Here is a 27973-nt window from a genome sequence, read left to right as displayed (position 1 = left end):
ATTAGAGCATAAGCTTTCGTGGGCTACATCCGAAGAAGTGGGCTGTAGCCCACGAAAGCTTATGCTCTAATAAATTTGTTAGTCTCTAAGGTGCCACAAGTACTCCTGTTCTTTTTGCGGATACAGACTAACACGGCTGCTACTCTGACATCTATAGAGTGAAATTAAAATGTTGCTTCCATGCCCTGTAGCAAGCTACCTTTACACTTTTATTTTTTGAGGAACAACAGTTTAAAAAAAAAAAAAGGAATAATTATTTTACACAAAAGCAGGTACAAGAATAGCTTTCAGCATTCCTTAGAATAAACATTCACTTTATCCTAAACAGTACATTACAGAACGGTTAATGGGAACTTACTTTTCATGCAGAACTAATCTTTAGCGCTAAAGGGTTTGTTTGTTTTTTTGTCTCAAACTGTTAACTTTCAACTAGGAAATACACCTCTACCTCGATATAACGCTGTCCTCGGGAGCCAAAAAATCTTACCTTGTTATAGGTGAAACCGCGTTATATTGAACTTGCTTTGATCCACCGGAGTGCGCAGCCCCGCCCCCCCGGAGCTTTGCTTTACTGCGTTATATCCGAATTCGTGTTATATCGGTTGGAGTTATATCGGGGTAAAGGTGTATTAGTATTAGGGGTTTAAAATTTTGCATCCCTTATCTGTCTCAGGAGCATGGTATAATGTTGCATATGGTGATATCAACTCAAAGTATATTCAACTTCAAAAAAAATGAGTAAATTTCACATACTACATCTGCCTCTAAGTCCTCTGCTAATTTCAGTAGTGTTAGTTACATTTTTCTTATATTTGAAAATGTGTGTTTCTCCCCTGTTGTTGTGTATACACCACCCAAATAGGCAAAGTGAAATTGCCTAATGTAACACTCTTCTGGGGACACTAAGAGCTGTGAGCCACTGTCAGCAAGAGTGAACTTTGCTGGAGGTTAGACTGTGCGTCAGCTCTTTGCCACCCCAGTCTGTCTTCCTCACTGGCAAACTCCTCAAGGCTCTCCCAGCCCGAACCGGGTGTAGTAGGTAACAATCATTGAAATCCAGCCCCTGAGCTCTTCAGAGCTCTGTCTCTGCAATGTACAGCCCATATCACTGTGCATTCATAGAAGGTATTAAGTTTCCTGCTCTTTTAAAGATTCAGTACATGACAGCTTATTAATTTAACTGGGGTAAACATCTCCTTCCCTCAAACACAGCACTTAGTTGATTGATAGTAAGAATAAAACAAGTTTGTTAACAAAAGGATATGGGTTAAATGATACCATGTGGAAGAATTAAAGAGGGAAATGGTTACAAACAAAAGTAAAAATATACTTTCTAATGGCTAAGAACTAGGGTGACCAGATATCCCGATTTTATAGGGACAGTCCTGATTTTTGGGTCTTTTTCTTATATAGGCTCCTATTACCCCCTACCCCATCCCGATTTTTCACACTTGCTGTCTGGTCACCCTACTAAGAACTAATTTAGCAAGGTTCAGTCTTTGTTCAAGGTAGTTTCCTCACCAGTCTTTCTTTCCGAGCAATAGCTGGCTGACTATCCCCACATAGTCCAAGCTGCTCGTTTTCCTTGTCTCCTCAGGTGAAGGATAATTCAGACTCTTTCTGTGTGTCCTTATATCTCAAGATCTGCCTTTGTTTCAAGGGTCAGTTTGATCCCTTGAGTTTGGTCTCCTGTCTCTTTTGGGAGGCTAACTCTATTTTGATTAAGGTGTCTCCTGGTGTATTCCAATGTGGTGCTTTCTGCTGCCATTTTACAAGGTAAATGTTCTTCCTGAAACCTCAATACAAATGAATAACCATTGAACTTTGCCACACCGGGTTGGAGGTATTGGTCTCTTTTCTTTGTCTTTAGAGAACTTGCTTATCAGTTCCTGCTGACACGCCTGGTTTAAACACCTTTTAGTCACAGACTTTAATGTATAATATCAGTGAGTATCCCTAATTCCATACACAGTGTTGCCCCATGCATTTCACAATGATAGTCACCAGTGTGGTGGTAGTTTTCAAAAGATGCCTCACAAGGCATATTTTGTAAAAATTCCATTGCAGTTGTGTGTAGGGTGTGAATACAGGGGTGCCTAGGGTCACAACAACACACAAATTAAACTGAACATGATACAATATTTTTTCTAAATCTTCCATTTCTACTAAGCTTAGGTGCTAGTCATAACAACAGCTAGGCAAACTTTCTCAAACAAGAGGTAATTTTAAGCTGGTTGTTCTCCATTGGGAATGGTGAAGCTGGGGTGAAGAGAGATCCTGCATCAGTAACAGAAATATATAACCTGAATACCTTCTGGGGAGAGGGGAAAAAAGCAAATTTTACACAAAATTATAATTATCCCAAGAATACTTAAACACCATAGACAAAAACAATAAAGTTTCATTTAGACATGAGCCAGGGCTGTGCAATACAGATCTGGATATCAAACCTCAGAAGTATTTTTGGATGTAGAATTTTAGATTGTTTCACTATAGATACTAGGATCCTGATCTAGGGTCATAGTCTAACCTGAAGTTTTGGAGGATGGTTGCATTTGAAGTTCGGTTGAGCTTCTGCTTTCCTGTATGTGGTCAGGGAAGATTGGTTATCAGTAAAGGTCCTTTAAATATCTTTTAAATATCCATTTTTCTTAGCTGTGCTGGCCCTTCTCTTGAACCCTTTTCAAAGGTCTTGTAGCAGAATTAGTGTTATAGAATAGGTGTGTGCATCTCCATGGGTGACCCACATTCCCACCCCCGGTCCAGGATAGTGACCTCTGCACTGCAGGCAAAGCAGGACAGTGTCAGTCTCTTTCCCTTCTGTCTTTGGGGGGGAAGGTTTAAAGCTAAATTGAACTCATTTGTAAGGTTGTATTCCATGTTTCATAGCTGGTAATATTTTTATTGTATCCTGGTCCAATGAGCGTGAAGGTTTTTATTTAGTTTTTCAAGCGTTAGCAGAAGGGGATAGTAGGGATCCGCCAGCCATGTCCTCTGCTTATCAGACTCATCTGTCTATGGTAGCATCCGACACTTCAGAGATTTTTTTTTTTAAGAAACACCTTCAGTTCCTCTCACCAAGATTTCTGTAGAGGTGAGTTATATTGTATGAGATGAATGTGAGCAGCCTTCGTTTGGCTCTTCAGAAGAACTCTGCTTGAATTGAGCCTAGTCTGAGGACACCTTGCAGTCTCTATTTTGGGATTAACTGAATTATCCCCCCCCCAACCCCCAAACACAAACTGGGTTTGGCTTAGATTCATCCAGGATCTATGATTCTATTGGTGGAGTGTGTCCAAGGCAGAAAGGTAGCTAGGAGTGGAGAGAGGAGGCAGAAGCTATGAACTTCCCTCTGCCAAAGGGGGTGTAGAGGGCCATTGCAGTCCAAAGGAAGGATGATGCTAATCTGGAAGGGGATGTGGCCAGGGCAACTGGGAGATAAAATGATTCTGTGCATTCCTCCAAACAATCTTTGCAGGACCTTCTCCTGTGGAGCCCCAGCTATAATCTACAGGGCAGCAAACTAAGGCAGCAATCTCACCAGAGGAAATGGGGCAGGGTGCGTGTGCACGTAACTCCTCTTCCCCAGGCAGAGGCTGGCATAGGAAAGTAGTAACCTAAAATTCACTGTGCCTTTAGTACTGAATCTAGCCCCAGATTGGAAAGTCTTTCAGGACTCATTAGATCTAATGTGGGCAACATTCCAAACTGGCTCACTGTATTCTATTTAAATTATTTGTATGTACATAGATCAAAAGGTGCATTATAGAACAAATACAAATACATGGTCTTAAGATCTAAACTTGGGTCCCATGTGAATGTTCCCCCACCTCCACGTTTCCAATTGGATACAGTAGTCTTCTTAACTGGTTTCTGAAGAGATTGCTGTGTGTTATTGCTGCATTCAGCAGTGAGTGAACTTATGTCTGGCAGTGTATAATTTGTGTTATATAAATAGTGTATGGTTTATTAATATCTACTTTTTTTTGGTGCTGCTTGTAGCAGAATCCAGGAGGCAATGGAAAAAGCCATTTTGTCACAGGTAAAATATTCAGGGCATTGATCACACTGCAGAAACCCCACTAGGCAATTGACAGGGTGGCACTTGCGTGGCCTGTGCCGTATTTGTCAGGCAAAGTCTTTAGTTTCTGTGTGCTTCAGTGAACCGTGACAAAGTTACCAGCTTGAATTCTTTCTTCCTTGATTAAACTGTGTGAAACTGCCATATGGATCCAATTTCATGAGTCTCAGGTTCAAATGTTAGGCTGAATTTGTGTTCTGAGTAGTAGCGAGAAGTCTTCTTGAGCCACATTTCCCCCAGCCCTGATCTAGAAGTAACATCTTTAGTACTGGTGGGAGTCTCTGTAAAAAGAACTTGTTCCAAACAGAGAAGCAATGTTTTATTGTTTTGGATGAATCATTGCTACAGAATTCTGTGCTCTCTGTATGTGTACATAGGAACATAACGCTATAGGAACATAATATTAGTTAAGTCCTAGTACTCATCTTGGCCTTGCCTAGAGTAGGGTTTAAAGGCGTAATGTTAGCCTGCATTAGCTAATGTGCTAACATCATTCTTTAAATCATAGTTTGGACAAAGCCTTGGGAAACAAGTTAGAAGTCATGACAAACTAGGTTGAACTTCATTATATGTTGTGGGGGGTGGGGATGATACTATTTATCCTGCCTGACAGTAATGACAATACTGAAACTATCCAACTCCTGGCTTTGTGTGAATTGCAGCTCAGTCATTGAAAAGCTATTGCTCTGTTTCCCCAGGAGAACTAGTGCCTTCTCTTTCTCTCTCCAGAACACTAGTTGTAAATGCGTTTAGTTTTTAACACGGAGCAGTGAGAAGTGCTGAACCCAGAAGAGTGAGAGTATGCCTACACTGGAGCCTGAAAGTGTCATTTCCAGCTGGCAGAGATATACCTGCGCTTCATTTGATAGAGCTAGCATGCTAAAAACGGTAGCGTAGCCACAGCAGTGTGTGCAGTAGGAGGGGCTCGACACACAAGTATGTACCTAGGATCTCCGATGGGATTGTGCTTGGGACAACTAGCCCCTCCTGCACCTTACACCACTGGTATAGCTACACTTCCATTTTTAGCATGCTAGCACAGAGCTAGCATGGATGTGTCTTCGTAAGATTGAAATGATACTTCCAGCTCCAGAGAGAGACAGGCTGTGACGCTGTTTGGGAGTGTCTGAGGTGAATTGGTACCACCTGCTTACAATGGGAGGGAGCCCACTCTGTGCCCACCGGGGAAATGCTCCTCACCCACTGGCTGCTGGTAACACAGGTGTTTCATTCCGGGCTCCATGAGCCCCACTCTTTCCTCCTGCAGACTAGCAGTTTTCACCCCACTTAGGGCACAGAATATGAGAGTGTAACAATCTTCTGGACACCCTGGGGTTCGTTTTTCTTTGTAAGTTTCTGCCCTGTATCTTGTCTAGACAGTAAACATAGGCTTTCTCTACAGATGTTCATTGTTCTCATGTTGACTGGGTCAACAATCAGACTCCCCTTTCTCAGGTGGTAGGTTTCACTCCCAACGGATCTGGATCATACTAGTGCATATGTTACACTAAAGTCTAAAATTGTTTTCTGTACAAACATCTCGCAATAACCATGACAATCAGCTAGTTCTTATCTTTCAGCAGAGACCTGTACACCTGACCCCCATTGGGGAAATATGGAGAAGGTGGTCAGGCGCAGAGGTATTAATATCTGCCTTGGCCTATCTGTGTTACACAGGTCCTCTCTTAAATTTTGCATTCCTTTACAATATTTATCTACTGTTATCGTGGGTGGCCCAAATAATATCTGAAAGAAATTAGGGGACTTGCTGTGTCTATTTTTAGTTTGTTTACTCTGTACATTTGATGACACTTTGTTTTATAGTCCATTTCTCAGTTTCTTGTGTTGTCTGTTGATGTGTGAAAGATGCATTGGAGACAAAAACACATAGCTAAAAAAATCACAAACTGACTCTAGTGTAGTACCTGCCCCATACTTTTAATCAAATCAGTTTTACACTAACCCACCTTTCTGTCTAGCATTATTATTGGATTCTTTTTTTCCCTCTAGTTGCGTGCTAACACCTGCCTTTTTGTAAGAGATTGATTCTGTGACCCCATGTGAAGTCTAACATGGTCTGTAAAACTATAGCTGCACCGTATCTGAGGGGAGGAGGGAACATCATCTGCAGCAGATTCCGCCAGCCTCTTGTTGCTCCAGGCCTGCTGCCAGTTTTGTGTGCGTATGTGTGTATGTGTTTCAGATAGTCTTATTGCTGGCACGACTTGCTCACGTGGTCTTGATTTACATGAGGGTGTTACGCTGTTGATGACAAGGAAGAGATGTGCCTCCCAGTGAAGAGCGTGACTGGCAAAAGCTTCAATTAACCCTCTAGCAAATTGCCTGAAAATGGATCATATACGATTATTTCTGCATCATTACTGTTGTCTCCCATGACTCACAGAGCCATATATAGCAGCTCTTCTTCTGAGGAGAAATTTTATCCCTAGCAAAGAGGATGTGAAAACAAATACTAAATGTCAAACTGTTGTCAGATTTGTATTAGATTTTCTTTTTTTTTTTTTTAGTGGTGGATAAAACTGTAGCATGGCTTGAACACCAGATAAAAAAATATAGTTATTGCTTTCTATTTCTAGTAAATGGACAGTGCCACGCTAAAAATCTTCACGGATTTTTCCCCCCTCCCCAGCCTTGTATTTTTAAATAATAACACACAATAGATTATTTTTAACTGGGAGGTGGGGGAGGAAATACATTTTTACTTTGGGCTTCATCCCCCCCCCACTTCTCTCATTTTGGGCAATCAGAACATATTTGGCTGCTGCAGTATTTGGATTGCAAATATTGCAAAGGAAATTTATTTGTGAGGGTTTTTTTATTAAGATGCCTCCATTGGATTAACCCTTTGCCACCAAAATAAAATCTCAAAAATAATCATTTCTCATGGTCTTGAGTTTCGTAAAAGCTTGTGAAATTTAAATCTGGGGGCAAACAGTGTTCGTTCACCCACCTGCCAGAAAAGACCCTGGAAAAGATTTGGGGATCATAGTGAATAATCAGCTGAACTTGAGCTCCCAGTGCAATGCTATGGCCAAAAGGGCTAATGTGAGTGATCCTTGGATATAAATAGGGGATATAAATAGGGGAATTTGTGATCCTTGGATATAAATAGAGAATTCTTGAGTAAAAGTAGCCAGGTTAGTCAATCTCTGTATTTGGCACTGGTGCGACTGCTGCTAGAATACTGGGTCCAGTTCTGGTGCCCACAATTCAAGAAGAGCATTGATTAATTGGAGAGGGTTCAGAGAAGAGCCATGAGAATGATTAGAGGCTTAGAAAACATGCCTTATAGTGATAGACTCAAGGAGCTCAGTCTGCGTAGAAAGAGAAGGTTAAGAGGTCTATTGATTACAATCTAAGTACCTGTATGAGGAACAAATATTTGATAATGGGCTCTTCAGTCTAGCCCTTGGGGTCTGCACAACGACCCACTTTGTCACTGTGGTCTCCGTCAGACAATGGCGCTTGCTATCGACAAATGTCAACTGACTAGATTTCATGGTGGCCTTCGGGCCCTTCATTGTGCTGATGAAACTGCTGTTGGGTGGGTCAGCAAGCATTGAAATGCTAAAAGAAGGAGAATCTAGCCCTTCAATCTAGCACAATCCAATGGCTGGAAGTTGAGGGTAGACATATTCAGATTGGAAATAAGTTATAGATTTTTAATAGAGAGGGTAATTGACCATTGGAACAATTTACCAAGGGTTGTGGTGATTCTCCATCACTGGCAATTTTAAAATCAAGATGGGATTTATTTATTTTTTAAAGATATGCTCTAGTTCAAACAGAAACTATTTGGGGAAAGTTCTATGACCTGTGCTATACAGTAGATCAGACTAGATGATCACAGCCGTCTTGTCTGCCTGTGGCGGGGCAAAGACTCACTGGTGCAGCGCCTCCTGCTGGTTGTCTCGGGAATTAGCTCTTTCCAGCCCGGAGCGCCCCCTGCAGACCAGTGTCTCGCCTGCTGCTGGCCCCGTGTCCCTCCCAGACCCGGGGCCCTTTGCCCTGGGGTTCTGCCCCAGCAGTAACCCCCAATCTGGGTCTCCCCTCCCTGTGGAACCCCCAACCCTCTAAACCCACCTTGCCTCAGTGGCTACTGCCAGTCATCATCTAGCCCCCGCTCCCTGGGGCAGACGGCAGTCTGTAAACCACTCATCGTCAGCAAGGGGGTTGGACCAGCTGCCTCTGCCTATTCCTGGGCTACCCCTCTGCAATCTTAGTACCCTTTTGTGGGCCCTTAACTCGGCCTGCAGCCTGGGGCTTAGCTAGGCTGGAGCTCCCCAGCTCCCTCTGCCCTTCCCCAGCACTGCTCCACTCTAGGTACCCTCCTCAACTTCCCAGGCAGCCAGATCCTTCTCTCTCTAGGGAGCTAGAGACAGTGTATCTGGCCCTCAGCCCTCTTATAGGGCCAACTGTGGCCTGATTGGGGCGTGGCCCCACCTGTGGCTGCTTCCCCTAATCAGCCTTGCATTTCACCACCACAGCCCTCTCCAGGGCTGCTTTAGCCCCGTCAGGGCAGGAGCGGGGGGACTACCCCGCTATAATGCCCTTAAAATCTATGAAAAAGTTTTTGTCCCCCCCCCTCCCCCCTGAACCATGAGAACTCTTTTCCTCACACCCTCCATTACCCCCTCTCATTTTATGTTCATTTGGCCCCTTGAATTGTAGTTGTGGCATTGCCTGGACAAGACTTACTTCAGACCCTAAGAATGCTGTTCTATTAGCTTCTGCCTGCTGGCCTTCTGGCGAATCTTCTCTTTCAGATATGGAGCTCCACTTTTCTGGTGGGTCCATCGTGTGTCTCTCTCCATGCCCCTTCCTTTACTAAAGATATTTAACACTGGTTACTCAGCTCTTACTTTAAATCACATTCTAAGCTTCTAAATGTGTAACAGACCATGGTAACCTTTGTCTTCCATTTTATGATATGAGTGGCATTCTGAGGAAAGTTCTGTTTTAATAATAATAGTGTTCCTTTATTCTGTGTTGCAGGTTCTGGGATTTGAAGTTGATCCTGTGAATTCTGTCCAGTTTTCAAACCACACAGGTAAATACACACGCATACTCTTGAAGTACTATTGTGCATCCACTCCGGTGACTTTAGGCCTACCAAACACTCATTCAGCCTGATTGCATGTTATTGGGAAGAAGCTCAATCATTCTGTGATCTCTTCCTTTTGGATTCAAGACAGGACAACAATGTTCAAGGCTTGAGCCAAAGCCCATTGAATTCAATAGGCTTTGAATAAAGGACTAAATCTAAGGGCTGGTCTAAAGTGCCAAAAGTTACATCAGCATAGCTACGGCTCTGAGGTGTGAAAAGTTTGCACCCCTGAGCGATGTAGTTAAGCGGACCTAAGTCCCTGTGTAGACAGTGCTAGGTTGGCAGAAGAATTCATCCTTTGACCTAGCTACTGCTTCTCAGGGAGGTGGATTTACAACGGCGACGGGAGAACCCATCTTGTTGCTGTAGTAAATAGCTACACGGAAGTGCTACAACTGCAGTTTTTAAAATGTAGACATAGCTTAAATGTAATGCGTTCCATTCTGCTACTTAAGGGTGGATAGATTTTTTTGTTTGTTAGCCAATTTATAAGAAATAAAACTGCATAAGGAGAAGTCATGTCAATATAAGACATTAGGCAGTGAACTAGAACACAAATACTGCATCACCAGAGTGGAGGAATCTCCAGAAGTGGCACTTGTACAGTGAGTCACTTGCCTCTTTTATTGTTATTCCATTATTGCTAACCTCAAACACTCAAAAATCCTGAGCAGGACCCCCCAAAATATGAGTGGCTTAAAATGGTGTATTATTTTTTAAAGTAATACAATTTGGGTTCATATTTGCTTTCTGGTTGGTGAGCCTTTTGGGTGCATTTCTGTCACATTTTCAAGCTTTTCTCTGCATCCGTGAGGGCTAGAAACTTTTTAAAAATGAAATAAATAAATAAATAAATGGAGATATCCCATCTCCTAGAACTGGAAGGGACCTTGAAAGGTCATCGAGTCCAGCCCCCTGCCTTCACTAGCAGGACCAAGTACTGATTTTTGCCCCAGATCCCCAAATGGCCCCCTCAAGGATTGAACTCACAACCCTGGGTTTAGCAGGCCAATGCTCAAACCACTGAGCTATCCCTCCTCCCTGTTTAGATTCTCGCATAAGAGAAAGTTTAGATTCTCGCATAATCTAATGATTCCACTCACTGGGGCTTGAAGAGAAACACCAGTATTGTGAGAGTTGCTATAACAATTTTGAGAGCTGGCAACAGTGGCTCTTTAGGTTTCTCTTTCTTATGCTTTGTTGTGCATAATTTAGTAGAAAAATCCCTACCAACTGCAGGTGGTATCAGAGCATTTAAGAGCATATAAACTATGGACAAAGAGAATTCTTAGCTTTTTTTTAGAAAGTTATTTGTTTTAACTAGGACTGTCAAGCAATTAAAAAAAAATCTCAATTAATCATGTGATTAAAAAAATTAATCGCGCACAGTTAAACAATAATAGAATACTATTTATTTAAATATTTTGGATGTTTTCTACATTTTCAAATATATCGATTTCTATTATAACACAGAATACAAAGTGCACAGTGCTCACTTTATATTTATTTTTTATTACAAATATTTGCACTGTAAAAAACAAAAGAAATAGTATTTTTCAATTCACCTAATACAAGTTGCCTTTGACCAGTACAAAATACTCTCGCATTGCTAGAGTCCAAAAGCCACAGAGCTGATTTAAATTCCTTTCACACTTTTGGTGCAATAATGTTTTTCAGTATTTTGATAACTTGATAAAATGGTTGTAAACTCCAGAAATGTAGATGGTCACAGATTTGCTTGCAATAGCTAGCTAAATGTTTATAGTTGATGGGGATTTCATCTATGTTTTTTTTTTTTTTTTTTATTGCTTTTGTTTCAAGAATAAATTAATTGTATGGAGTGTTAAGAGATTGAGATTTTAATTAGTCCATAAAGTTAAAGGGAAGCTGTTCTGAAGGCCAGCACATTAAATTATCAATAGCATGATCAGGTTATTGAAATGGACACAGGGATATTAGTTTTTTTAGTAGTGTCACCAAAGGATTTGGAAAGGTTTGCCAGCGGGGGGGATTGGCCACGTGGGAGGTTTGGCAGCTATTGGTGATTGTGGGAGGAGCAACAAATTAGCGGTTCTTTTTTCTAAAAGGGCAAAGTACTGACCATCCCAAGAGCTCAAAATAATGAGACTGCCTTTAGAATCATGAGATTAAAAAAACGCAACTTTTTTTTTTTTTTTAATAATTTGCCTTCTGGTGTTTGAGCCATGCATGCATATGTGTGCACACAGTCAAATGCAGATAACCAAGTGCACAGCGCCTTTGTTGTTGTAGGGAAAGCAGCGCTGATTGCCAAGTTAGTTTACTATTTGTATATTGTAGCAATTTTCCAGAGTCAAATGTTGCACTGAATGAAGTGAGGAAGATCAGAGTTGCCTTTTCTTACAGGCAAAGATCTTGAGAGTCCATTCAGCTGCACTGTTGTGAGAAAGGCAAATGGCTGAACTTCTGTTGAAGAGCTGACAGCTGCTTTTTTTGTGAAGTTACAAGGGAGTGCTACATCCTAGAGAGGACAGATAACAGTGTGTGTGTGTGTGATTTATATACGTATAGGGGGGAAAGTCCACTGTGACATTTTAGATCCTGTATTCTTTCAGTCCCTCTCTCTCTTTTCTCGCCCTTCCTTTTCTTTTAAGCTTGGTCTTGTTATCTCTCTTTGTATTTTGTCATTTGTTATCAACTAACGGGTCTGATCTTCTGAATCATGCTTGCCATTTTTGTTTTCATTTTCAATCAATAAAACAAAAGATTATTATTGCCAACTACTGCTCAGAAAATGCAGCTTTCTATAGTCTCTGGCGATCCTGAAATACAAGGTAGTGTTTTTAATCAAAAACCCCAGGAAGCAGTTTGCCATGTTGCCTGGTGAGGAGTATTTCCTGTATGATTACAGTAAGTGACTCACCTTCAAACGACATTGTGCTTCATGCGCGCATAAAGAAACTGTCACACGGTTTACAAAGATTCTCTCTCTCTCTCTCTCTCGCTCTTTTTTTTTTTTTTGGTTGGTCCAACAACCCCCTTCCTATGTAAGAATGCAAATCTAGTTTGGAGGGCTTTATTTAGCATTTAAAAAAAAATCCTTGTATGCTGCTTTCCTTTCTAGAAGTGATTGGCAGATTAGCTGGCAGAATGTATTTAATGTGCTTTTTTTTTGGTCACTCTGAATCCCATGCCTGAAACTGTTCCAGAGAAATAGCCTGTATTTTAAAGGCAAGGAACTTTTGACTTCCACAGTAAGGGAGTTAGGTTCTGTGGTTTTCTTGGTAGCTCTGGTCTGTGATACATTCTAATAGTGCCTTACCCATCTTTCTCTCCCCTGTGTCACAGCATCCCTCCATGCCTGCAGCTACAGACTGAGAAACTCTGTGCTAGAGTTTTGGGCCGAGTGTACACTGTGAATTACAGTGTGGCAAGCCAGGGTGTGAATCTGCTGTGCGTCTGCTTGCCGCACAGTAGTGTCCCATGCGGACACTACAACAGCATACTGAAAACCCCAGGGTGCGGCTTTGCGTACTGCTGTTTGAAAGTGTAGTCACTAAACCACGCTCTGGGACTTTTGCTGCACTGTAGCAGTGTTCACACGAGAGGTTATTGTGTGTCTAGCAGGTGTGCTGTACATTCACACCCTGGCTTGCTGCGCAATAACTTGCTGTGTAGATGAGCCCTAAGTGATTTAACAGAATTCCCTGATGAATTGTGTCAGAGCTGGGGATAAACTCAGATCTCCTGCCTGCCATGTGTCATAAACACAAGATCTTCTTTCCGCCTTAAAGGCTTTCTAAAGATTCTTGCTTTCACTCAAGCCACTCAGTACAATTTTGGGGAACATTAGAGGAGAAACTCAGGCTTCAGAATAATGTGTGTGTAGTGGGATAGGGGGTGGGGGTGGAAAGAAGGGGGAAAACAGCAGAGATTCACATATCTCTTTTCAAGAAATATATATTTATAACTGTCTTGTCCCTGAAAAAATTCTGTTCCCCCAGAAGGGTGTGGGGGATGGTTTGGTTTGGTTTTGAGTTTTATAATGCAATTCCCAAGTTTATAAGTAAGTTTTTAAAGAAGAAAAAGTGGTGGAGGGCAAAATATGTGCAAAAGCTTCATTGGCATATTCCCTTTTTAATCCAGATGGGTTAACCTGGTCCCTTCCTTGGAGAGGCATGACTTCACACATCATGACGGGGTTGAAGGGCAAGAGACATTGCACACCAAGATACTTCTGTGGCTTAAAAATAAATCTGGAATATAAGGAGTTTCAAAAAGAAATCACACCCAGATGAAAGGAAAGGCTATAAAAGCACTTTGCTTTTACATTAAAGAAAGAATGAGAGAGACTTATACCATTGACTTGAGCTGGATACCATCTGGAGAAGTTTACTGCAAACTTTCCCAAACAGCTCTGCAAATGTAGTCTTCTATCTTGTTTTGCAATGTTCTGCTGTTCCAGTCCTGGGTTTGACTTGAGCAGAAACTTCTGATTAAGCAAAATTGTGTGGTGGTTTTGTAACATTAACAACAGGAAATTAAGATGAGAGGGCTCATGTTTTCCTTTCTGGAGAATGTTAGCCAGGAATTGAATTTGACTTCCAAAGATAAACGGTTAGTACACTGACCTAGTCACTGCCGACCCAGCACCCCCTGATGTTATCAGTGTAGTGCAGTCTGCCCTAGTGTTGTGCAATCATTTTTCTAAGTACACATTGTTTATTATCTAAGCTTTCTTGGCTCCTCTTTTTATATGAAGTGCATAAATAGTCAAGTAATGTGCAACCTTGAACTTTCTTATTGCTAAGTGCCAAAATATAAATATTATTTCATGGTAGGGCTATGGCACGTAGGTGGATGAACTACAGCATGTACACAAATAAATGGTTTTGCTTTCTTTTGCAGTTCACCACATTTTCAATATATTTAATGAAACAATAATAGGGGTAATGATTGCCATGAGTTGATTATCCCTTGGACCTTATGAGGCATGAAATCTAATTCTAAATCTGTGCCTTCAGTTACCCTGACGTGAGATGGCCTTCTGGCTGGTCAAGGGAGACCCTGATTGCCATGATGAAATACTTGGACAAAAAAAAGTTACTTTTCCCCGAGAAAGCAGATCAGAAAGCCACAGAGTAATTTTGCTTAACTCTGCAACTTTTCATCACTTTACCTGCTTAAAGCACCAGGTCTGTCCAAAGCATGTATACAATGCAAATTATCTCTGCCACGAGGACCAGGCAGATATGATAGTATCTGCTCCGTGGACTATAGGAGTTAGCAACCAATCCTGAATGAGACTGACGAGACACACTGTTTTCTTGTAGCAACTTTTCAGATAGGCCGTTAATCTTGAATGTACCATACACAAATTCATATGCCCATTTGACAGTTTCCTTTTGAATTGGCATATTAAACGGTCACTATTTTGCACCCTGAGCTTTGGGTCATAATGTCACCTTCACCAAGTTTGTGGTCAGCGTGGTATCAGCACAACTTCCTCAGCTGGGACTCTTGAATTTTCCAAACGGATACAATATGCAGTGCACTGAATACAGGGTTGATTGAAGAATTGCACTAAAGGCATCTCTAGACTAGATTGGGGAATATAGTCCTGTTTAAAAATGTGACTAGTGTGTACAGGGTTTGGTAACTTTAAAATGTGTTAGCTGGTTGTGGGCAAACCTAAGTTTCCCTGCCCCCTGCCTCCCATGAGCAGCTAATCCATTCTTAAAGATGTTGAAACCCTGTTGTAACAGGGCACTTTGCCCAATGAGCTGGAGAGCCAGGGACTATGCTGGCCCTGATTACAGGATGAGCCACTCCTGGGTTGAATCCGCTGCTTTAATATAAAAGGCAACAGGAAACTGCAGCATGTGGCTGATGGAGAAAGTGACTGGGGGTGCCAGGAAGCCTGACCAAAGCAGGATAAAACTCCCAAGGCAGGGAGGCCTGGGAGAGACCCTGCCCAAGAAGCAGGAGAGAGACTGACAGACGCTCAGAAAAGGAGGGGCTGTGCCCAGTTGACACTATGTAAGTTTGTGTTTAGTTTCTCAAAGATGCTGTTATTTTGGGCTGTCGGGTGAGAGACTGGAGGACCAGTATGTACCCAGAAGAGTAAATAAATGGGACTGCTTGTTGGGTCTGTCTTGAATTTCTTTTGAACTGGATGAGTTCTTAAAGGGGCCTTGCCGAGGGAGAGAAAGAGGCAGGAGTCAGCCATAACCTTACACCCATCAACACTAGTGTTTAAAAATATTAGTTAAGATACGTTAAGTCTGTGTTTTTAAAAAGTGTTAGTTATCTTCCTGGTCCAAACCTGGCCTGGCGAATGGTGGTGGTAGCCACTCTGTGGTTTGTCTTGCACGTGGTGCTAGTCTTCACTTTTGTCCCTGCAGATGCTGCCTCTTCAGACCAAATTCTCAGTGAACATGGCAGTTTAACAGCTTATTATTTTATTTCATTGAGGGAGTTGGCTTTTTTCCTATATGCTCTTTCTTCAAAGGAAAAGCTTGAGTTTCTTTCCAGGGTTGCTCCTAAGGAGTGAGCTGCATTTTTTTTTTTTTTTTTTTAATTTCATGCTCTGCTAAAAATGGCTGAGGCCAGTAGCCTCCCTTCAGTCACATCCCAGATGAGCAGCATTTTGTCTCCTGACCCTTCTGCAGACCAGAGTCTACTTGCTTGTGCACAAACTCAGTGGTAGGATAGCAGCTGTTGCCAAAACTAGACATCAAAACAGCATCCTGTATCTTTTTGGCTGCAAATACAGAATTATATTTTGTTCCCTTTTATAACTATACTAATGAGACCCCTTCAGTATATAGTGTTTCAGGCCATAGGTCAAATCCTCACCTGAAGCATAGGATCGAGTTTTGGCGGGAGGTGTGCTCAGGTGGCATAATGCCTAACTCATGGGATGCTGTGCAGAGCTGGCAGCTAAAGCAGCCCGAGTGATCTTCTGACTTATAGTGGCTGCCAGTGGCCCACAAGGGCCAAAACTGCAGTCTGAGATCCATGTGGTGGAGAGGAATCTTGGCCATGTAGACATATGTATACTGGGTACATGCTGCCTTAAAGATCCCAGAGGCCTGATTCAGTGTCCATTGAAGTCAACTGAACTCTTTCTTTCCATTGACTGCAATGGGTGCTGAGCCAAGTCTCAAATACATACTTATAACTCTTAGACCTTTCTGGGGATAAGAGTGCATGGAAAGTTATTTCTTTGCTCATAATAGTCATTCCTGAAGCCCTACTGATACCCACAGGGCCGTTCCAAAATCCCCCAAATCCTGCTACTTGAAATAAAGTCACTGTAATGGAACGCTGTCATAGGATGTTCCTTCACCATAGGATTTCAGCTAACACATACCAAATGAAGGGTATTTTATCTGATGTGGGGTGCAATGGAGTGTGGCAGTTGCTCGCTGTATAACTTTTGTATAGCTGTGTTCTGATAGACTGAAGCACATAAGTCTGTTTGCTAAACTAAATGGAGAACCTCTTTTCCACTATAATGCAGTGAGGCTAGAGGACCTAGCACATAGAGAGAAAGAGAGAGAGATTGTGTGTGTGCGCGTGCATGCTAGATTCTGAGTGGCTGCAATGTGCAGAGTTTATTCTCCACAAATACGTCTGTTATCAAGCTGTCTGGCTGCTGTCAGGTTGCACTGGTATAATATGAAATAAAAGAAGTTATATTAATAATCTAAGAAAACTAAAACTAATCTCTGACCTCCAGGTCAGGGCTGGTTGGTGAAGGCTGTAGAGGGGAAAGCTTGCATTCTCTGCTTGTATATTACCTGCTTTGCTGATACATGCAGAACTTGAGTCTCTAGAGTGGTCAGGATGGCCCCTTTAACAAACAATTCCTTTTCAGAAGGATAAGAGAGTTAAGAGAATGCTGAGAATGTAACTGTTCTGTTAACAACTCATCTGTCTAATTTTTGACAGCAACACTATTTTTGGGGGTGAAGGGGGAGCCAATTCCTGCATGTATAATATGTGATCCTAAATATAAAATGAGGCTTTGATAAACCATTTGGCTTTCCTTTTTCAGGTTATGCTCATTGGAAGGGTCAGATGTTAAATTCAGCTGAACTCAATGAGTTGTATGAAGGACTTAAACTGAACAATGTCAACCACTATGACTACGTACTCACAGGTAGGTGCTCGTGTTTCTTTGGAGAGCCCATGATATTTACACAAGGGTAAAAGTGATAACCCAAGTCCTTGCCTTTTTCAAAACCAGTTAATTACATTCTCCCTCCTCAAATTCCTCCTACAGCTGGATACTGTATTCTTTAGCTGCTTATGCTGTACATTCTGAAACAGGTGCTCTGTTCCAGCCCAAAGGTGGCTGTATTGTAATGGAATGGGGAATGCAATCCCTGAATATGGGTTTGGGTAAGTGTTAATGTGCTGTGTGATAGTCTAATGAAAGGAGCAATAGAAATGCAGAGTATTATTTTTATATATATTATGGTATGAAGATGTAAGGATTTAAACTCCTAAAATCTGCAGTGATGCAACTTTATGGTTTAAATCACTGGATTTTATCATCCTTTTTTTATACATGGTGTGCTCTGGGGGGATTTTTTCTTGATCTTTGTGAATGGTAGTGTTTTGAGCACAGGGTGGAGAGTCAGAACACCTGGGTTCTATTCTCAACCCTGTTGTATTTCTCAAGCTTTGCTCTTGTTGATATGATGTTCCTTTTAACCTTTCATGAGTGTGCAGCCTCATACCATATAGTGACGTGCAGTATCTTCTTTCACTTACCACAGTGGCGCTATCTATCGATCGATCTAATCTAACGTGTGTGTGTGTGTGTGTGTGTGTGTGTGTGTGTATACCTATATAGACAAGGAACCCCTGTATGAGGTGGTTTAAAAGGGAAGATAGGCAGTCTGTAATAAAAGCTGCACACCCATCAAAGTATCCAGTCTCCTGCTCTATCAGGGTAGTTTATAAATAGCATCCACTTCACTGAGTGCAGTGCATCTATTTTAAATTTCGTTGCCTGTATTTCTTATAGCAGTGAGCTGTTGCTTCTAAAACTCAAGCAGAAATTGATTGCCAGATTGATTGATTACATGACTTCCGCATGTAGGGAGGTGTTTTTAAAGGCAGGAATAACAGGAGACTTTAATTGTATGGATCTGGGATTATGACCCATAACTACCACTCGGGCATGAAGGGTACTGCATGTCTGCTGAATTATTTCCCTTCCTGTTTCTATGGAGCTCTCCAAGGTAAAGGAGATATTAAATAGCACACGGAATGAGGTGACACTAATGTGGTAATGAATATCAGCATAAATGGGTTCCATTTGGTTGGGAGGCACATGCATGTATTATTTTTCCTGAGTGAAGGGTTAGTCTGCAGCCATGTAGAATAATTTCCCAGGAAAAACAGAATGTACTGCAAGATTTTTCCAGAAGATTATTCTTCAGACATTTTACTGTCCATGAAACAATCTGGAGGCATTTCCTTTTTACAGGAGTGTCTGCAGCATGTAAAACACTTTATATTTTTTTATATTTTTTAATTGATAACAGTGCCTCTTGTATTCCAGACAGGGCCAATCGGGGGGGCGGGAGGGCCATTTGGCCTGGGCCTCAAACTCAAAGGGGGCCTCAAATTTAGACACTTGTTAATTTTTTGGCAAATAAGAGATGTGATTTGGTAAAAGTCAATTTTTTTGCACAGAAAAAGGCTAGAAAAACATTGGTTAAATAAAAAAATATTCAGATTATGTCTCACTCTTGTTTTGGTGCTTTATTTTGTTTTCATGTGTCATTTTTTTATTTTTATTATGGCTAGGGGCCTCAAAAGCTAGAAGTGGCCCGGGCCCCTCTGGACCTCTGAGAAGGCCTGATTCTGGATAGCACTTTACAGGGTGATGAGCTAGGATACTTGGGGCCAAATTCAGAGAAAGTGGGGTGCAACTCTGTTGAAGTGAATGGGATTGCACCTGCTTATATCAAGTCTGTTTGGCCCTGTCAGTGCTGACTGTATATATGCAAAAATGGCAGCAGTTGTATATTTATCTTTTATATTCATTCCCAGCCTTGGACATTAGAGCCTGTTTTTTCTGAGAGTGGAATGTTGGCCTGGTTGCTGGAGGCTTATATCTTCCTCCACAGCTTCCCAAAATTTGGTACATGGACCACTGGTGGTCTGCAGTGTATTTGCTCATGGTCAGGCGAGAGCTTGTTGATTGGACAATGCTGACTTTCCCAAGTGCTAAATCACCTTAAAAGGCAGCTATAAAAATGTATTGCTCATTTATATTATTTTCCGCTGTAAGCAAGTCTATTTTTGCAATTGTGAATTAGAAATGAAGTGGTCCCTGTGACTGTCCTCTGTCTAATAAGGTGTGGACCACACTATCGACAAGTTTGAGAACCTCTGCCTTGCTCTTTGCAAACAGTGCCCTGTGATTAGAGCTTGTCAAAAATTCTTGAATGAAAAATATTTTAATAAAAAATTGGATTTTTTTTTGAAATTTTCAACAATGCTCAGTTCCCCCCCCCCCAACAAAACATGAGAAGTTTTTAGTTTTCCTCCCTCCCCCCTTTTCAGTGGCATAAGGTGGGGGTGAGGGGAGGAAGAAAAACCATATTTTCAAAGCTAAAACATTCGAGTCAAAAATTGGAAAAATGTTCTAAACTAGATTTTGGAAAATACTTCAAATGTTTTGTGACTGTGGCTTTGGTCTGTGGGTTGTTTTTTTTCTTCTGCCAGCTTTGCATGGGATCCTCAATTCCCATTTAGAAAAACAAAAGAAATGGGCAGAAGAGAGAGACTAGTTTAATGTCTTCTTAAATAAAGAACCCCTGTTTCAACATTGGGTTCTCACTCTACTCCTGGCTGAGCTTGGAATTCAGCCTTTTATCTTCCAGGGCCATAAGTGAGGCTGTTACCCCCAAAGAAGGGAGTTGGATGTTACTAGGTTATCCAGTGTAGCGGTGCTTTGCTATCTTTAGCAGTAACCTGCTGTGATACTTCCTGGGGTTCCCAGGGTTGTGAGGCACCTCACTACCACCAGCCTTTAACACGAAGAAGCCTTGTCTGTGTCTGCTGGGGGTCAGCTCCCCATCTCCATTGGCCATGGGCAACACAAGCACTATCTTCCAGGCCTGTACAGGCCTCACACTCTCTCTCCAGGTTAGCTATAGGCACGCTCCAACCCCTGAGCCCTCTGAGTGCACCTCCAGAGTGGTCAAGCCCTGTCTCACTGAACACTCACAGTATTTGCAGATTTGCTGCTCCCAAAGAAGCAGTACTCCGCCGCTTACCAGTTCCACTTCAGATCACTGCTCTGCTTCACACACAGCACTTAGATGTGATTATAGTGAAATCAAGTAAAAGTTTATTTAATAAACTATAGAGATTCAAGAAGTAGCAAGTCCAAGTACTGGAAACACATGGTTACAAGTAAAATAAGATCATAACTTGCATTCTAAAGCCTAGACTTAACTAACAAGGTACTTTTTTCTCTAATGAAGTTTAGCTCACTGAAAGTCTTTGCAGCATTTTCCAACCAGGTTGGCTGTGGCCCTCCTTTCATAAGGCAGGACACAATGATAGTTCTTCTCCTCAGTGAAAGATCCAGGCCATATCTCAGTTATACTCCTACAATCTGTGTCTTTACTTGTAAACATGATCCTCCCTGCTATGTTCCCCCACCTTTTTTCCTGCAACTTTTATTTCTCATGATTTCACAATCTCTCGATTAGCACCAGGCTCAGTAATGCAAATAGTCCTCCATTGTGAAGCAGACAATACGCTATACACACATGACCAGACAAAAATAAGCATCTCTTCCCTCATAACTGACAGGTGCATGTTTATCACGAAGGATACAGTTCTGTCATGGAGGTCAAGGATTCTGTGACTTCCGGGAACTTCATGACTACTTCTGGGGCAGGGTTGGAGCAGTTGTGAGCCCGGGGGCTGCCGGAGCAGCAGCCACCGGAGTAGCTGACCAGCGGCCAGTCCTGGGGCTACCGGAGCAATGGCTGGGGTTGGGTCAGCCCCCCTGGGCCTGGAGCAGCAGTGGTCAGCCCCTGCCAGAGGAGCAGCAGCGGGCCTGGAGCAGCTGCAACCCCAGGAGCACTCTGTTTGCCTCTCCCCCACCTCCTCCTATATATTTTTAGTAAAAGTCAGGGACAGGTCATGGGCTTCTGTGAATTTTTGTTTATTGCCCGCAACCTATCCCTAACTTTTACTAAAAATACCCGTGACAGAATCTTAATCTTATTTATTGCCTTCTGGTGACCTACTTTAACTCACAGACCTTAATAACATATTTTTCAGTACAGATACATAATTTCTTAAACATTATCCATACAGACATTTTGCAATGATCGTGATGACCAGTGGGCAGTTGGCTCTTGGTAGAAAGGACCTCGCATGCCTCTCTTTAGTAAACTTAATCTGCATATTCTTGAGCCAGGGAATCCCTGTTAAAACTCTGTGCCTTGCTCTGCCATCTGCCAGTTGGCACAAAGAGCTTCCTGGATCACGCCCGCCATTAAACCAAACAGTGAAATGAAGTCCATGTGGGGGCAGACAGATCTGACTGTCACTTGGATCCCTCGTTTTGCTGGGTTACCTGGAGAAGAGCTAGTGTTATGTTTGCTGTGTGAATCTAAATTGTGTTATGTTTGCCTCTGTGAAAGGTTGCTCCCAGATCTTGTCACAGTTACCTTACTTTGACAAGAGGCACCTTAGGGGAAAAATTAGCCCAAGTTCTGTGGAATGCTTGAGAGATTTGTGTCAATGATTTACTAATGCACTCTCTCTGAGAAGGTGAATGGTTGTTAGCATAATCTATAGAGATCAGCCTACGATGGCTGCTCATTACAAATCCAGTTCTGCCCTCTGACACCAGTGCCTCCTTGCTGAAGTAAACCCGATTTCATGGACGTGGAAACTGCACCCATTTTTCTCTGCTTCTAAGAAAGAAGCACTTCTGTGAATAAATGTAAACTCTGACATGTACTTAAGTTTTTAGTTACAGTTGGCATTTCTGAGCCAAAAGCTGGGGGAGACCATTTTGCTAAAGAGCACTGTCACTTGTGATGCTAGTAGTATGAGAGCCCAGTGAGATGAAATGAAGTCCGTTTCCAGCTTGCTTTAGTATTAAACATCTGAAGAAAACTTAAGATACAATATATTAAAAATGAGTTCTATGGTTAAACCTTTATCCAAGCAGACTAGAGACAGGGGGTATGTGATGTCTATAGTGCAGTCACGGTGTCTGATTGCGTCCTGTGTAAACATACACAAGCTAGTTCACATACTGGAGCAGTGAAGCTATGGCAGCATGTCCTAGCTGAATAATGACTAGCATGTCATAGTGAGCCATCCATGCAAGTAATTACTCAGGGATTCCAGGTGGGCCTTTTACAGCCAGCGCTACCAAGGCTTCACTGCTCCCATCCCCAAGCTAGTTGGACGAAAGCTTGGGTATGTGTACACAACCTGCAATCATACCCTGTCATTGCAGAGTAGACATACCCGGGTTTACGTTTTCTTCTGTTAGGTTAGGACGCTGGCAGTCTCTCAGATAACACTGATTTTCAACAAGAAGGCTGCCTCCAGCACAAGTCTCAGAAATGCTAATGAAATTTAAAACTTTATATTTCCCTTTCTCATTTGCTGCATCCTGAACAATGCTGTTTATACTATGAACTTTCAAACTGGTGTTTTGAACAAAAGGGGGTGTGTTTTCTTTTTAAACAAATTTTTTGATTTCTGAGCATTTAGACCAGGTATTGGGCAATTCCCAGGCAAGACTCATTTACTGAGACTTGTTTTCTTTTAGAGGCTTAATTGGGTGAGTTAGCAAGTGTTGATCTTGATTTTGTTCCATATCTGCTTATCCCTGAATAAAATATTAAGATGTTTTCAGTTCTAAATACTTTTTTTCCAGGAATGGGAAGAAATGACTGACATTCCTTTCTGCATAGAGATGAGTCTGATGTAAACAAAACATTGCTCTCTGAAATTAACTTAAAAATTATTTTTCTGCCTAAAGGTTACACGAGGGACGCATCATTCCTTGCAACGGTGGTTGATATCGTTCAGGGGTTGAAGCAACAGAACTCTGACCTGGTGTACGGTAAGGACTTCATGGCTTTTAACCTTTTCGGTCTAATTATTTTCTGTACACATGTTGAAATCACTTCAGGTGAAGTCAGTGCTCTGACATTATTCTGAATTTCACAACAATGCCCTGTTTTAATCTTGCTGAGACTCCATTGGAATGTCAGTTTAAAAGTGATTTATTTTTTTCTCTTTCTACTTTTGTGCCTTCTGGTGCTTTTCTTGCAGCATGCTAGCCAAAGAAAGATATGCCTTAAGGCGTGATCCTCTCTATCTAGCAAAGTCCCATGAAATCCTATCTAGTTGCTGCTGTTTGTTGCTTAGCAATGAGGGCCAGAGACGTACTGATAATACTGGAAACTGATGTCTTAGAATCATAGAATATCAGGGTTGGAAGGGACCTCAGGAGGTCATCTAGTCCAACCCCCTGCTCAAAGCAGGACCAATTCCCAACTAAATCATCCCAGCCAGGGCTTTGTCAAGCCGGGCCTTAAAAACCTCTTCTCTTGATCCTCAGATACAGACTTCTCCACATTATCCTGTGAAGGTGTCAGTTACATCCTGGAGGTAGCACCCTGGCCTTTTTATTTCTGAAAGGCCAGTTCAGACTCCAGGACCATTTAGTTCTGGACCTGTCTCTGAGATTACATATGAGGGCTGGCAGATGACAGTAATGTTCAGCTGCCCATAGCTGGCCAGGCTCAAAACAGCGATCAAGGGACGAAAGCCTGCATTTCCCATTACCAGTCCCCTGAGTTATCCAGTTCCTTGATCATTGTAGGTACTTTGAACGGCCACGGTCAAACCCTGCAGACCCTTATCAGGCAGAACTCCCATTAAAGTTGCACAGTCAAGTCAGTGGGAGCTTTCCGTGAATAGGGACTGCAAATGATGGCCTGACCCAGTGCTCTTCAGATTCTATAGAGCTGCCTGGTCAGAACACTCCCCAGATGATTCACAAGCAATTATCAGTTGAAATAGATGACTCAGATACTGGATTTAATAAACGGTTCCTGTAGCTAACAGAATTCTTATTCTGATAGGCGTTGGTTTGTGGCGTATGTCTCATCTGAGCCAGCGGCACTTAGATTTCAGTCCCTGACTTTGGCCTGCAGAGCTGAAGAATTGTAACCACCCTATGTTGGCCAATCTAAGGTGTCCATGAGGTGTCAAACTGCGGGGAGGAAGGGGGTTCCTGTTTGCCCCATTCTAAAGCGGAGCAGTGATTTCAACATCTTTTAGGTGAAAAATACTCAGATTCATTCTGATGTGTTGTGTAGAGTAACCCATAAATGAGTGCCTCGTTCTGTCATGATATATAGGTATTACAAATGTATTATAAGTAGCAGACACTTCCTGCTGAAATAAATAAAAGCATCAGTGGTACAGTTTTATAATCAACAACATTAAGAACCTTCTATGAACACCATGAAATACACAATAATTCTGCTGAAATTAAAAGACTCTGTCTATCCTGGAGTTCCAACTAAACCATGTTTAAATAGTTCATGATGGAAACAACATGCCTACATGGTATTAAATCTCAGCATAAATGTCTGATTGTTACAGTGGTTTTTGTGAATTGTTTTATATAGCCTAGAAGAGGGCCAGGCTGTACCATGGCTTTATAAAACCATTCTGTAACCTGGTTAGTACTATGTATACCAGGATTTGGAGCAGTCTACATAGCAGCTTCTACCATTTAAAGGGAATGTGTATAACCTGGTTGGGAAGTCTATCATTCTAACACTGTCTTGACATGGTAAAAATTATTGGGTAGGCTGGCCTAAAGCCAGCACTATAAACCCAAGAACCATGTTTTTAAACATGGCTCTGGCTAATGTGGTTTGGATCAGGCTTTTGTTAGACACCACAACTTAAATTTAGGCCCAGAATATGTGCTTTAAAAATTTTTTTTTAAAGCAAACTGTTTTTTTTGTGTGTGTGTGTGTTTAAAAAACAAAATAAAACACATGAAACACATATGAAGAAAATATTTTTTCATAAGTGGTGGTGGTTTTTTTGTTTAAACCTTCAGCGAAAATATTTCTCTGATCTGTTATGAAGCTCCCAAGAGCTTTGTTCTAGAGCATGAAATCTGAAAATAGACTATACACAGAAACGAGAACCACCCAGTTCAGTCTGATAGAATCATAGAGTTAAAAGGGACCGCAGGGGTCATCCAGCCTAATTGCCAAGATGCAGCATTTGTTGTGTCTAAAGCATTGAAGACAGATGGTTCCAGCCTCCTTTTGAAACCCTCCGGAGACCTCCCTACGCAGTCTATTACATTGTCCTGCTGTTCTTACAGTTAGGAAGTTTTTCATGAGATTTAATATAAATGAGTAGTTTGAACCCATTGTCTCTTGTCCTGCCCTCTGTGGTAAGAGAGAATAACTTTTTTCTCCATCTTTTTATGGCAGCCTTTCAAGTATTTGAAGACCGCTATCATGTCCCCCCTTATTCTCCTCTTTTCCAAATTGAACATACCCAGTTCCTTCAGCCTTTGCTCACATGGCTTGCATTCCATCCCTTTGATCATCTTTGTCATTCACCTCTGGATCCTTTCCAGTTTCTCCGCATCCTTTCTATGCATTGGTGACCAAAATTGGATACAGGACTCCAACTGAGGCCTAACTAGAGCCAAGAAGAGCAGTACTATTATCTCCTGGGACTTGCATGCTATGCCTCTGTTAATGCAACCAAAAACTGCATTTGCATTTCCGACTCATGTTGAGGTTGTGATCCACCACATCCCAGATCCTTCTCAGCAGTGCTGCTGCCAAGCCAGTTATCCCCCATTCTGTATTTGTGCTTTTGGTTTTTCTTCCCTAAGTGTAGCACCTTACATTTGTCTTTGTTGAATTTCATTTTGTTGTCTGTAGCCCTGTTCTCCAATTTATCAAGACTCCTTTGAATTTTAGCTCTATCCACCACAATGTTTGCAACCCCTCCCTAGCTTTGTGTGATCTGCAAATTTGATCAGTATACTTTCGGTACCTACATCCAGGTCATTAATAACGATGTTAAATAACAGTGGACCCAGAACAGATCCCTGTGGAACCCCACTTGAGACTTCCTTCCAATTTGACATTATTCCATCAATAGTTATTAGTTACTCATCGTTTAACCAATTATGTATCCATTTAATGGTAGTTCATTGACCATCTGAAAGAAATATAAAAAGTGGGCAGCAAAATAGCAGGAAATAAACTTAATTTTTAGAATTCTTTCAGTTTAGCGAGTGACACTGGTGCTGGTAAGAGAGGTAAAGAATTTGTTTTTATGTGGTGCCGAATGCCGAGGTTGTTTCTCTGACAGGTTCCCTTTGACACCAATAGAAGTTTGCCTGAGCAAGGACTGACTGAACATTGAATAAGTACCTTGGGATTTGTCCCATGATTTGTATCTTGACAGTGACTCTCTTAATACTGTGGACAGCATTGCTGTTCCAGAACACATCACCAGCTACTGGACAATTTCCACTCTTATTTTGAAATTAAGGTCACTCTGAATAGGCTATTAATGTGATTGATGATCCTGAGACTGCACCATAAATGTCTGTCTTAATCCTAACTTTATCGTGATTGGTACGTGTCTACAAAATCTGTTCCGGAAGAAAAAGAATTTTCCTTCTTAATTAAAATAAAATAAGGCTTTTGTGTGATGCATTGTGTAAATATAAGCTCCTCCCCTTTTCTTCCCATATTTCACTAATTTTTATTGCTCTGAACCGAGGCAGTCGTTCTCAGCATTTTCCGTCTCACAACACTCCCTCCTCCACATATAAGCAGGACATCTCGCCCCCAAAATTTAACAATATGGAGAGGGCAGAGTGGTCGCAACCCTCTGATGCCTGTTTTTGACATCCTCCTCCCCCTTTACCCTTCATGGATCACAAACTCCTGCTCCGATGTACTGCAAGAGTGGTTCAAATGACACAAGTTTATAAAATGACAATGTTGTACCATGTCTGCTACTGTTGGGTAAAAGTATATCTCCCCATAGGGACTACGCGGGGTCCTTTGTTTCTAAGGTTGGTTTTATTTTCTGTTGCAGTGTGTGATCCAGTGATGGGTGACAAATGGAATGGAGAAGGCTCTATGGTTGGTAATCGTCTGCTTGAACCATATTTAGATTGACAAGCTGCTTATACCAGAACAAAGCTACCTTGTTCAAACTTGAGTCTGAATTCCAGTGTCACATTTATAGAGCTCTTACTTTATTTGAATGAACTTAGTGCTTCGGAAGTGTGCTAGACGGATAGTCTTGGGAACTGTGGTCTCCTATCAACCCCAGAACAACTAGCATACGGACTGTCAGTGAAAAATTTCCTCCACGCCGCTCAAAGTGCGTTAGCCATCTATCATTGCGAAGGCCTCTCCCTTGACAATGCCAACAAAACTGCCAGTTGTGAATTGAACACCTGCCTACTAGCAACTAGTCTGGGGTGACTCATTTCACATAGATTTCCCAACAGCCATTAGCCAGGACTTTGACATAGGGATCAAAGATTCTATAGCCTGATACCAATCTCTAAGTCTATTTTATAAAGCAGTAAGCAAACAGAATTTCATTTTTAAAAAAAAGTTAGTAGGAAAACATCAATTGTGAGAAATTTGATACTTCCTTCAGCCTTAGCTTTCCAGGCATAATCTCCTACT

The 27973-nt window shown here is 41.8% G+C and overlaps 1 protein-coding gene across 1 annotated transcript; it reads left to right on the top strand.

Annotated features, from left to right (window-relative positions):
• The first annotated feature begins 7560 nt into the window (after positions 1-7560).
• LOC113406365 (pyridoxal kinase-like) lies at positions 7561-27451 on the top strand. Its single transcript, XM_029911346.1, has 5 exons — positions 7561-7650; positions 9098-9152; positions 17251-17355; positions 23242-23325; positions 27369-27451. The coding sequence occupies exons 1-5, from the start codon at positions 7561-7563 to the stop codon at positions 27449-27451; spliced, it is 417 nt and encodes a 138-aa protein (XP_029767206.1).
• Positions 27452-27973: the final 522 nt, after the last annotated feature.

Source organism: Terrapene carolina, unplaced genomic scaffold, assembly GCF_002925995.2.
Source record: "Terrapene carolina triunguis isolate 2854851 unplaced genomic scaffold, T_m_triunguis-2.0 Scaffold29, whole genome shotgun sequence".
Taxonomy (NCBI): Eukaryota; Metazoa; Chordata; order Testudines; family Emydidae; genus Terrapene; species Terrapene triunguis.
Note: the sequence above shows the minus strand (reverse complement) of the source record. Positions and strands in the feature narration are given on the sequence as shown.

Coding starts and splice junctions, on each gene's coding strand:
- LOC113406365 (XM_029911346.1), top strand. CDS start 7,561: ATGGCGCTTGCTATCGACAAATGTCAACTGACTAGATTTCATGGTGGC. Junction 7,651..9,097: donor ATGAAACTGCTGTTGGGTGG/GTCAGCAAGCAT, acceptor TCTGTGTTGCAG/GTTCTGGGATTTGAAGTTGA. Junction 23,326..27,368: donor GAACTCTGACCTGGTGTACG/GTAAGGACTTCA, acceptor TTTCTGTTGCAG/TGTGTGATCCAGTGATGGGT.